Source organism: Pituophis catenifer, unplaced genomic scaffold (assembly GCF_029215685.1).
Source record: "Pituophis catenifer annectens isolate HBS135680 unplaced genomic scaffold, rPitCat1.0.hap2 SCAF_9, whole genome shotgun sequence".
Classification (NCBI taxonomy): Eukaryota; Metazoa; Chordata; class Lepidosauria; order Squamata; family Colubridae; genus Pituophis; species Pituophis catenifer.
This window is the reverse complement of record NW_027256889.1, coordinates 26,984,134-26,996,230: the sequence shown is the minus strand read 5'-3', so window position 1 is coordinate 26,996,230 and position 12,097 is coordinate 26,984,134. Positions and strand designations below refer to the sequence as shown.

General features: G+C 47.9%; 1 protein-coding gene across 2 annotated transcripts in view; it reads left to right on the top strand.

Moving 5' to 3' along the window:
• Window positions 1-12,097, top strand: part of HDAC1 (histone deacetylase 1) — a 30,858-nt gene that overhangs the window by 9,388 nt on the left and 9,373 nt on the right. For both annotated transcript variants that reach the window (XM_070950156.1, XM_070950157.1), the window contains exons 5-9: window positions 5,877-6,015; window positions 7,008-7,149; window positions 9,284-9,376; window positions 10,891-10,999; window positions 11,323-11,463. In XM_070950156.1, the coding sequence (XP_070806257.1) occupies window positions 5,877-6,015; window positions 7,008-7,149; window positions 9,284-9,376; window positions 10,891-10,999; window positions 11,323-11,463 (624 nt within the window). The remainder of the gene's footprint in view (window positions 1-5,876; window positions 6,016-7,007; window positions 7,150-9,283; window positions 9,377-10,890; window positions 11,000-11,322; window positions 11,464-12,097) is intronic.

The window sequence follows — 12,097 nt, the reverse complement described above, 5'->3', positions numbered from 1 at the left end:
GCCCGGAGGGTGGCGTCCCTCTGGTTGAAATGTGCCCACCAGGCTTCAGAGCATTCCATCAGCCGAGGGCCCAGGGGAGGGGCGGGGGGGGTGGCGGTTATTATTAACGAGGATCTGGGTCCGAGGGAGACCACTGTGCCTCAGATAACCGGATGTGAGTCCCTCCTTGTGAGGTGGGGCTGTGGGGTTCAGATGGGCTTGTTGCTTACGTACCTGGCTCCCTGCCGCGTGGCAACAGCCCTACCTGAGCTACTTGACGTGATAGCCACGGTGGCAGTAGATACACCCAGGCTTTTAGTCATGGGTGATTTCAACTTGCCATCCGTCGGTGAAACGTCTGAGGTGGCTCGGGAGTTCATAGCTTCCATGACGGCCATGGACCTGACCCAGTTAGTTCATGGCCCTACTCACAGGGGAGGTCACACTCTGGATTTGATTTTTGTCTCTGGCCAGTGGTTGAGTGGTCTTGTTATAGGGGATATAGACATGGAACCCTTGTCATGGACTGACCACTCACTCGTTCGCCTAGATCTTCGAACCGCGACCCCTCGCCACAGGGAGGCGGACCCAACTAGATGGATCCGCCCCAGGCGCCTGATGGATCCTGATAGGTTCCAGACGGAGCTTGGGCCATTTCCTGAGGATCTAGCACATGACTCGGCCGAGGACCTGGTAGCCGCCTGGGATCGGGCGGCTGGTGGGGCCTTGGACCGAGTTGTGCCTTTGCGGCCTCTGACCCGATGCCGATCCCATGCGGCTCCTTGGTTCACTGAGGAGCTGAGGGAAATGAAGCACCGGAAAAGACGCCTGGAGAGCGGTTGGAGGGCCAGTCTCGCTGAATCTGATCGAACACTGGTAAGGTCGCATATTAAGGCCTACCTAGTGGCGATAAAGACGGCAAAGTCTAACTACTTTTCCGCCTCTATTGCGTCATCAGGGAATTGTCCGGCCGCCCTGTTTAGGGTGACCCGCGCCCTGCTCCATCTGGGAGTGCGGGAGGATCCCTTAGAAGGCAGGGCGGAGGATTTCGGACAATACCTGTATGACAAAATCGCTCAGATCCGGGGGGATTTGGACTCTGACTGGGTAGATCAGGGCAGGGTGACGAGGAACAGTCTTGAGAATGTTATCTGGGAGGAGTTTGATGCTGTGACTCCTGATGATGTGGACAGGATTTTGGGGAGACTTAGTGCGGCCACATGTTTACTGGACCCGTGTCCCTCCTGGTTGGTACTGGCTTCCCGGGAGGTTACACGAGGCTGGCTCCAGGGCGTCATTAATGCTTCGTTGAGTGAGGGTCACTTCCCCGCTGCCCTGAAAGAGGCGGTGGTGAGGCCTCTCCTCAAGAAGCCGTCCCTGGATCCAGCAATATTGGCTAACTATCGTCCTGTCTCCAACCTTCGCTTCATTGCGAAGGTTGTTGAGAGTGTGGTCGCGCAACAGTTTCCACAATTCCTGGAGGAAACATCCTATCTGGATCCGTTCCAGTCGGGTTTCAGGTCTGGGCACAGCACGGAAACGGCATTGGTTGCGTTGGTGGATGATCTCTGGAGGGCCCGGGACAGGGGTTATTCCTCTGTTCTGGTCCTATTAGATCTCTCAGTGGCTTTTGATACCATCGACCATGGTATCATGCTGCACCGGCTGGAAGAGTTGGGGGTGGGAGGCACTGTGTTGCGGTGGTTCTCCTCCTTTCTCTCCGACCGGTCGCAGTTTGTGTTGGCAGGGGGGCAGAGGTCGACCTCGAGGCCTCTCATTTGTGGAGTGCCGCAGGGATCGGTCCTCTCGCCCCTTCTGTTCAACATTTATGTGAAGCCGCTGGGCGAGATCATCCGTGGCTTTGGGGTGAGATACCACCAGTACACTGATGACACCCAGCTGTACATCTCCACCCCAGGCCACCCCAACGATGCCCTTGAAGTGATGTCCCAGTGCCTGGAGGCTGTGCGGATCTGGATGGGGAGGAACAGGCTCAAGCTCAACCCTTCCAAGACTGAGTGGCTGTGGCTCCCGGCATCCCGATATAGTCAGTTGACTCCATCACTGACTATTGGGGGCAAGTCTTTGGCCCCCACTGAAAGGGCTCGCAATCTGGGAGTCCTCCTGGATAGGCAGCTGTCTTTGGAGGAACATCTGACGGCTGTTACCAGGGGGACCTTTTATCAGGTTCGCCTGATTCGCCAGTTGCGGCCCTTTCTTGATCGGGATTCCTTGTGCACAGTCACTCACGCCCTCGTCACCTCTCGCCTTGACTACTGCAACGCTCTCTACATGGGGCTCCCCTTGAAGAGCACCCGGAGGCTCCAGCTGGTCCAGAATGCAACAGCGCGGGTAGTGATGGGAGCAACATGGCGCTCCCATGTAACACCGCTCCTGCGCGAGCTGCACTGGCTCCCGGTGGTCTTCCGGGTGCGCTTCAAGGTGTTGGTTATCACCTTTAAAGCGCTCCATGGCATAGGGCCTAGCTATCTCCGAGACCGCCTACTGCTACCGACGACCTCCCATCGACCCGTGCGCTCCCACAGAGAGGGCCTCCTCAGGGTGCCATCAGCCAAACAATGTAGGCTGGTGGCCCCCAGGGGGAGGGCCTTCTCTGTGGGGGCTCCCACCCTCTGGAATCAGTTGCCCCCGGAGATAAGAAGAATCCATGACCTCAGTGCCTTCCGTCGTTCCCTGAAAACCCATCTTTTTCAGCAAGCCGGGTTGGCTTAAGAAGAAATTTTTAAATTCTTTTAATTAGTCTGTGATTCTTAACTTTCGGGCCAAAATTTATATATATTTTTAAATGTTTTAATATTTGTATTCTATGTTTTTTATCTTGGCTGTACACCGCCCTGAGTCCTCAGGGAGAAGGGCGGTATATAAATTGGAAATTAAATTAAATTAAATTAAATTAAATACATGCCTGTTGCCAAGCCCCCAAATTTTGATCATGTGATCATGATGATGGTGCAAGGACTAGTCATAAGTTACTTCTTTCAGTGTCATTGTAACTGAACAATTGATTGTAAGTCAAAGACGGCCTGTTGTCCTCTCAAGCTCACAAAAGCTTATGCCTTTTAAGAAAATTTGTTAAGATGGAAAAGAGGCTATCCTGATTTTTTTAAAATCCTCCTATTAAGCATTTTACTAAAGCAGCTGTTTTGAGCTTGAGACATTCTGTTTCATGCTCAGATCACTTTCAAAATGCTCAAAACAGCTGTTTCCACACAGAAATGAAGTGTTTTGGATTCAGAATAACTCTCATCAAAATGTTTTGTATATTTCACATGATAAATTCACGGATGAATGTTTCTAGAGAACGTTTTCTCTCATGCTTCCATGGATAGTAATCTCAGAATAGTATTTGTACAGATCTGGATAAATATTTAGGGATTTATGCATCCCCGAATCCAGAGCAAATTCCCTTGGTGTCTGCCAGCTTCTCTGCCTTCCCTGATTTTGATCTTTTTAGATTATTTTAATTAAAAAATAATCTGGAAAATAATAGCAAGCCAGAGCATAAAGTATAATGATGTCTTCTGGTATCATTGTAATTTGTAAAAACACCTGTGATCCACATACTTGTTCCAGGGGTGAAATCCAAAATTTTTCCCTACTGTGGGATTGGCTTGGTGGGTGTGGCAAATATTGCAAAATCTCCATTTCCATCTCACTCCAGAGAAAGAATACTGCAAAATCCCCATTCCCTCCCCACTCCTGGGGGAAGGATATTGCAAAATTTCCATTTCCACCCCACTCTGGGGCCAGCCAGAGGTGGCATTTGCCGGTTCTCCGAACTGCTCAAAATTTCTGCTACTGGTTCTCCAGAACCTGTTAGAACCTGCTGGATTTCACCCCTGACTTGTTCTCTGAGCAGACTTAGAAATTAAAAATGGCTGAGGCAGCTGTCATGCTAGTCTCTAAAAGTATGTCCCCCTGCTGGGAAAAAAATCAGTTTGGATCACTTGGAGCAATAAAGACCATACTGGCTGGCTAAATAAGGGAGGAGCAATCGGTGTTTTCCCCTTGGGTCTCCTTGGTGTCCATTTTGTGAGAGCGTCTACAGCTGTTCTCAAGTTGCACGCTTGCCCACCTGCCCAAAAGAATTGCCCACTTTTGGTATTGAACCAGATCTTAAATGATTCTCAAAACAGGGAGAACTGGAAAGATCGGTCTTTTGACATTTTGTTGTTGCTCAGTCGCTAAGTTGTGTCAGACTCTTTGTGACCCCATGGACTACAGCAAGCCAACCCCACCCCACCTCACTGTCCTGGAATCTGCCCAAACTCATGACTACTGTGTTGATGACCCTGTCTAACCATCCCATCCTCTGCCGTCTCCTTTTTTTTACCCATTCCTTATATAATGTCTCATGTTTCATGAACATGAATGACCTTGTTGGCCTGAAGTGGGGAAGGTAGCGTGGGATGTGCCCCTCCTATCCCCTGACCTGCATAACAAGGCCTGACCAGGAGTGTTCCTTGTGTCTGCTTAGAACAGTGTTTCTCAACCTTGGTAACTTGAAGCAGCGCTGGCTGGGGGATTCTGGGAGTTGAAGTCCACCCATCTTCAAGTTCCAAGGTTGAGAAACACTGGCTTAGAAGGAAGGAAAATCCTCAGCATTGGGAATCTTGTTTCATCTAGCCTGTAGCTCTCTGTCAGAACTTCATACTCCGAAAAATCAGGGTTTGGAGAGGATTGTGACCAACATGGCTGATCCTGCCTCAGTAGCACACTTTGAGAACATATGAGCTGAGGAGACTGACTCAGGAGGATAGACTGCATATGCCTTTAGACGGGTGCATGATTCTCAAATAAATGGGTATAAAGAGGTCATAGTTCCAGGCTTTGTAATTTACACATCTGTTTTGGAGAGTAGCATTTTATCATGAGTTAGATAGTTACGACAGTTGCACCCCAGCACAGCACTTGGAAATAAGTGGTTGAAATCTTGGGGCCAAGTAGGAGGGCATGTATTGTGAGAATGTCCATTCTTACTTACTGAAACTTAATACTATCCATCTGACTTCAGAAGCCGAGGGCATCACTCTGAGAGACCCATATTCTGGGTTCTTGTAAGTGTATACAGTCAGTTGCTTAATGACTGTTTGAAGTTACGATCAACCCCCAAAAAGGGATGTCCAGAGTTTGAAGTTCTGATGGCTATCCTTCCCGCCATGGTCACGTGATTTTGTGGGTGCTCGGCAACCAGCTTGCATTTACAACTGATCATGATTTACAACTTTTTTTCCACAGAAACTGGGGTTTACTTCTAGTTTCCAGAAAAAAAAAAAAAAAACCTCCTAATGACTTTGGTGCTTGTTTAATGACTGCTGCAAAAAAAAAAAAAATCGTAAAATCAGATAATAGTCACATGATAACCCACTTAATGATCAGCATGTCTTACAACTGTATTCTGGGCTCACTGACGATTCTAACTCAAGGACTACCAGTTGCATAGTTTCTGTTGATTGTCAATTCTGGGTATCTTGTGCCAAGCCAAAAGATCTCCAACTGTTGAAATGGCAGCCTCCCCTTTGTCCTTAATAGTGGGGAGTCTGCAGATCTCTAAATCAGGGGTAGGCAACTGTGGCCCTTTTACAACCTGTGGACTTCAACTCCCAGAATTCCTGAGCCAGCTTGGCTGTCTCAGGAATTCTGGGAGTTGAAGTCCACAGGTTGTAAAAGGGCCACAGTTGCCTACCCCTGCTCTAAATGGTACCAATAGAGGAGAATATTTGTAGTTTGGGGTCCTTGGTGCTCTCTTGATGGTTTTCTTAACAGATGTTTCATTACCAAACTAGATAACATCATCAGTACACTCTGAATGGGTCTGGTTGTGATGGCTGCTTTGTCATCTCTGCTCTCTCACTTGTTTGAAATTCTCTCCCCAGCAAGTGCAGTGAAACTAAACAAGCAACAGACAGACATCGCGGTGAACTGGGCTGGAGGCTTGCATCATGCCAAGAAGTCAGAGGCTTCTGGCTTCTGTTACGTCAATGATATCGTCTTGGCTATCTTAGAATTGCTAAAGTATGTGAAACTGCCACTTTATATTCTGGACATAAATGAGATTGTCATCTTTATGGGACACTTTAGGATGTGTGGACTTCAACTCCCAGCATTCTCCAGCCAAGCATGCTGGCTGGGAAATTTTGGGAGCTGAAGTGCACACAATGGCCAAGGTTGAGAAACAGTGCTTTATATTCTGGATCTGAATGAAATCCTCACCTTGTCAAAAATATCATATTCATCCTGTTCAGGATAAGCTGCTCGGATAGGGAAATCTCCGAGATGCTTTGCTCTCGTTTTAACCATCATGAAGGGAATTTATGTAGGAGACAGCCACAGACACAGATTTGAATGGGCAAGTCCAAGAAGGATTATTTGGTCCAAGAATGGCTTTCAGTGGGCATTTAGAGGAATCCCTGGAATTTTGCAGAATCTGAGCCCAGCATGAAGCTGAGTCTTGATGGATAGAGATGGATGCTTTGTGATGCAGTTTTGCTCTCCACTCATTCTGATGGCCAAAAGGGACGCTTCCAATTGTGTTTCAGGAATGCATCCTTTTAAAAGGACCCACCCTGACACTCAAAACAGCCTGGGTGCGGAATGTGGAAACAAGATCCTTGGCAGCTACTCAGCTTCCCTAAGAGGCGGATTGATGACAGTAATTATTTCTGGAAATGAAGGAAGAGGAAACATCTCCCCCATATAGGATTCAAACGCATAGAACATATTCATCATCCTGGCTGTGTAATTTTCAGCAGTTAAGGGTGCCCTTAGGTCTCTGGCAGCTGTTTCCACCTTTCCTGGCCCCTTGGTATTATCTCGGGATGACCGTTTGAAACCTCACCAGGCTGTCAGTCACGCAAGCTTTTAAAGCCTAGTGTGGCTTTGGGGACTGAATTTTAAAACGTGATAATTTTGGGTTTACTTTTTGGGGCGGGGGGGGGAATGTCTATGTTCCTCATGGCTGAACTTTGTTTTTGAGGTGCCAGCCTGACATCCCTTTGCAACCTCAGGTACCACCAGAGAGTGTTGTATGTTGACATCGACATCCACCATGGTGATGGTGTGGAGGAAGCCTTCTACACCACAGACCGTGTCATGACAGCGTCCTTCCATAAGTATGGGGAATATTTCCCAGGAACTGGGGATCTGCGGGTGAGAATGGGAACATGAGATGCATCTTCCTGGGCATCCAGCTCGCACACTTTCCAGGCCTGTTAATAACAGAGCTTTGCATGACCCTCTCTCCTTCTAAAACAAGATGATTCACGTTCTCTGGATCAGGGGTACTAACACCTATTCCCAAATTGAAAAGTTTAATGCAACAGAAATTATGTCACAAATGTTAGTGAATGGAAGAAAGAGAGTAATCTCATTAGTTTTATTGACTGAAATAAGCTCCGATGATAACATCTGGCTGATGTTGTTTCAACTCAAAAGCTAGGTCAATTAGACCCTCAAATCCCAGATCTGTGCTCTAGATTGAAAGACATCCCAGAAATTTTCCAAAAATTACATGAGCATCTCCATTAATCCTCAGGAGTCGACTTTGACTTGAAAAGGACAACAGCTTGTTTAAAGAACTTGTCTTTCTCATTTCCTTCTTAGAGTGCAGCCTTCTGTATACTAGGGAGAGGCAGAGCATGGCCTTTGTCCTAGAAAAAACTGTATGCCTCCAGGGGTGTGCAAAATGTTTTTAGATTAAAATTTATTTATTCTATGACTGCCTTTCCCAGCCAAGTGACTCTGGGCAGCTTACAATTCTAAAACAATAAAACAACGGAAATACAGCCTTGTTGAGTTTGAAACAGATCAGACATTTCTGGGGGAGTTGAGATGCTCCATTCCTCTTCCTGTGTATTTATTGATTATTAGATTCAAGGTCACCTCTTTAAAGATGGGCTCTGACCCGGGTCTCCCTTAGGATAGTCTGACACCTTAACCCAGTGTTTCTCAAACTTGACAATTTTAAGATGTGTGGACTTTAATTCCCAGAATTCTTCAGCCAGCATGTTGTGTTAAAGTTCACACATGTTAGCGTTGGCTGGGGAATTCTGGGAGTTAAAGTCTATGCATCTTAAAGTTGCTAAGGTTGAAGAAACATTGCCTTAATTACTACACCAAACAGGCTTTCCTTTCCATGAAAAACTAAATTACTTGAGAAATACATTGTTTTGGCTTAAGAAATTGAGGGAACCCTGCAAGCATAATGTGAGTCGTAGAGTGCTCATCTCTGTCAAGATGTCACCCCCTCCCTTCGGGAAATAGCTTGCTCTTACAGCAATAGAGAATGACTAGATAGGGAACATTGGGGCAGCATTTGGCAAAATCTTAGTCATTGGAGAAGAAGAGATGAGTGAGGAAGGGCAAAAAGCAACACTTGGGTATCCGATGTGTTGCTTTTTGCCCTTCCTCACTCATCTTCTGGGATCGGATGACGGTTGGCATAACTTGTTGAATCTGTCTTATTTCAGATTATTGATTCAGCACCAGTTCACCCCCACCCCCACCCCCAGTCCTTCTGGATTGAGCTCTGGGCAGGACAAGATGGTTGATTCTCCTGTTTTGGGGAGTGTCATTGGGAAAACCTTGGTTCTAAACTCCCAAAGGTGCTTTTTCAAGAGGCAATGGGACTTTCTGGTTTTTCTTTGAAGACATTTTGCTTCTCATCCAAGAAGCTGCTTCTTGGATGAGAAGCGAAATATCTTCTGAAACCCCCCCCAGAAAGTCCAGTTGCCTTTTGAAAAAGCACTTTTGGGACAACCATGATCCTGGATGACTGAGAATCTCCATAGACACTTGGCTCTAAGGGAGCCAAAGAAGCTTGTGGACCAGTGGTGGGTTGCTCCCGGTTCAGCCCGGTTCAGCTGAGCCGATAGCGGTGACGCTATTACGTCACTGAACCGGTTCTCTTTCTTCGGGAGCTGGGCCCTCCCGCCCACTCCCGCGTTATTCCGATCTTATATTTCTTCTTTTTTCGCCCAGCTGAGAGGTGCAGCAGAGTGGATTGCTGCACCTCAGCTGGGCAGATTCGCAACGTGCTTGCGCAAACCGAAGAGGCGATTGCGCGCAAAGCACGTGCACAAAGAGAACCGGTAGTAAAGCCGGTTAGAATCCACCCCTGTTGTGGACAATCCTTTTAGGATGTTCTGGGTGACATGATAAGGGTGTGCCATTGTTGGGCTGCAGGGCCTCTGCGAGCATCAGAATACCAACAGTCCCTGACTTGGGCATCCTCTGAAAGTGGCCCCAGCTAGTATTTCAAAAGCCGTCTTTTCTTCTTCCTAAGGATATTGGTGCAGGTAAAGGAAAATATTATGCTGTCAACTATCCTCTCCGGGATGGGATCGATGATGAGTCTTATGAAGCCATTTTCAAGCCGGTAAATGTCTTAGTCCTTGAATTTATTTATTATTTATTTTATTTTATTAAATTTGTATACCGCCCTACTCCCGAGGGACTCAGGGCGGTGAACAGCCATAAAATAAAACATGTAGATACAAAATTTAAAATAGAGATAAAACTAATTAAATAAATTTGGCTGAGACATTTTAAAACCCCAATAAATTAAAACCAAATTTAAAATTCCTTTTAAAAAGAGGAAAAGTTTAGATCAGGCCAGCTTGATGGAATAAAAACGTCTTAAGCGCGCGACGGAAGGTACGCAGATCCGGAATCCTCCGTATCTCTGGGGGGAGCTCGTTCCATATCGTAGGTGCCCCCACAGAGAAGGCTCTCCCCCTGGGGGCCGCCAGTCGACATTGTTTGGCCGACGGCACCCGGAGGAGCCCCTCTCTATGGGAGCGTACTGGTCGGTGGGAGGCTATTGGTGGCAGCAGGCGGTCCCGTAAATAGCCAGGTCCTAAGCCATGGAGCGCTCTGAAGGTGATAACCAAGACCTTGAAGCGCACTCGGAAGACCACCGGGAGCCAGTGCAGCTCGCGCAGGAGAGGCGTTACATGGGAGCGCCACGTTGCTCCCATCACCACCCGCGCGGCCGCACTCTGCGCCAGTTGGAGCCTCCGAGTGCTCCTCAAGGGGAGCCCCATGTAGAGAGCGTTACAATAGTCCAGACGGGAGGTGACGAGGGCATGAGTGACCGTGCGTAACGAGTCCCGATCCAGAAAGGGACGCAACTGGCGAATCAGGTGGACCTGATGAAAAATCCTCCCGGTCACGGCCGTCAAGTGCTCTTCTAAAGACAGCCGTGAATCCAGGAGGACACCCAAGTTGCGAACCCTCTCCGTGGGGGCCAATGCTTCGCCCCCAATAGTCAGCGATGGCACCAGCTGACTATATCGGGACGTCGGAAACCACAGCCACTCGGTCTTGGATGGGTTGAGCCTGAGCCTGTTTCTCCCCATCCAGATCCGTACGGCCTCCAGGCACCGGGACATCACTTCAAGGGCATTGTTGGGGTGGTCTGGGGTGGAGATGTACTAGAATGCTTCTAGTTCATTTTGCAGGTGCTGCAGTTGCCTTGCTCAACTTTGCAGGCTTTGCAGATTGTGGAGGAAGTTGTAACTTCTAGCAATGGGGATCAAAGGATCTTTGATGTCCTCTCCAACCTAGAAGAGCGGAGAAGGGGTGGGAGAACCCAAGCTTTCAGGGATGAAAGAGCAAGTTTCAGACTACCTGTTCAGCACCTGGTCTTCTTTAGGTCCTGTTGGTGGGAGGAGATGGGAGGCTTGTCCCTGATCTGCATGGAAGCATAACGTGAGATTGGAGCTCCGGGTGGCTTCCATTGGGAAATAGGCTCTGTCGAAGGCATTGGGCTGGCTTTTCCACCTCTGCCAGAGGTTGTGGTGAAAGGAAAGGGGTCCTGATGGTGACTCTTCAGGTTCTCTGCATTTGCTACATTATTACCACGCTCAGGTGTTTGTTTTTACTGGCTAGGTGATGTCTAAAGTGATGGAGACATTCCAGCCGAGTGCCGTTGCACTGCAGTGTGGCTCAGATTCTTTATCAGGGGACAGGTTGGGTTGTTTTAATCTGACCATTAAAGGTAAGAGGGGTTTCTTGGAAGGGGGCGAGTGGTGACTTATTCAAGGCGTCCTCAGGATGCTTTGCTGGTCAAAATCAACTGTGTGTCCTCTGAGGGGCCTTTCAATGTTTTGCAGGAGTGCAAGGAGCATCTTTGAAGGTTGGATATTTGTGTTTTATAGCACAATGAGAATCAAGGGTTCTCTTTGACACAAGGTGCTCTGAAATGCATCTCTTCCCATTGTTTCGTGACTCACTTGGGTTGTTTCGCTCCATCATCATTCTGCTGATTTGTTGCTAAATGGAAGCTCGCTTCCAGCAGACTGATGCTCTTCTTTCCCCCAGGTCATGCCAAATGTGTGGAGTTCATCAAAAGCTTTAATTTGCCCACGCTGATGCTGGGAGGTGGCGGCTATACGATCCGTAATGTGGCCCGGTGTTGGACGTACGAGACGGCTGTGGCGTTGAACACAGAGATCCCGAATGGTATGGGGGAGCCTTGTTTAGCTCACCTGGGGAGGGGGGCATGGTCAGGTGAATCAGGGCAGCTGCTGAGCTGCTTGAGACTTATAGAGCCAAGCATCAGAAAACCAGCCAGCCCTGGGACTTGGGGTGAGTCTCTGGTAAAGATCAGAGTTACACTTAGAAGATGAGTTTAAGGCTTGCCCAGCATCAATATTTGTGGTGGAATCTGGCGCTGAGTTGCAGGAGGAGAGGGGTCTTTCACAAGGAACTAAGAGACAAATCAGCCTTGAATCCTTGGTATGCAGAAAGAGGCCCTGGAAGGATCCTCTCTAAAACGTCAGGAGTTATCTGATAATTCTGCGGAGTAGAATTCTCTGCACAATTCTGTGTTTTGGTCTGGTCTGGCAAGATTCCTGTCTATGAGCGAACAACAATAAAGAAACTATTCTGAGCAATTCGTTGTGTCGGTTTTCTGGTTCCTTGTGCCTGAGTCTTGATGCTAAGGGAACTGTGATACTACTTAAGAAATGCGTGGTAATTGCCAGTGGACATCGTTTTAGATTTATTTGTTAATTTTACAGGAGCCAAAGTGCATTTTGCGTAATCTCCAGTTTTCTGGCAGCATCAGTCTTCTGCTTTGGTTGGGCTAGAAAGG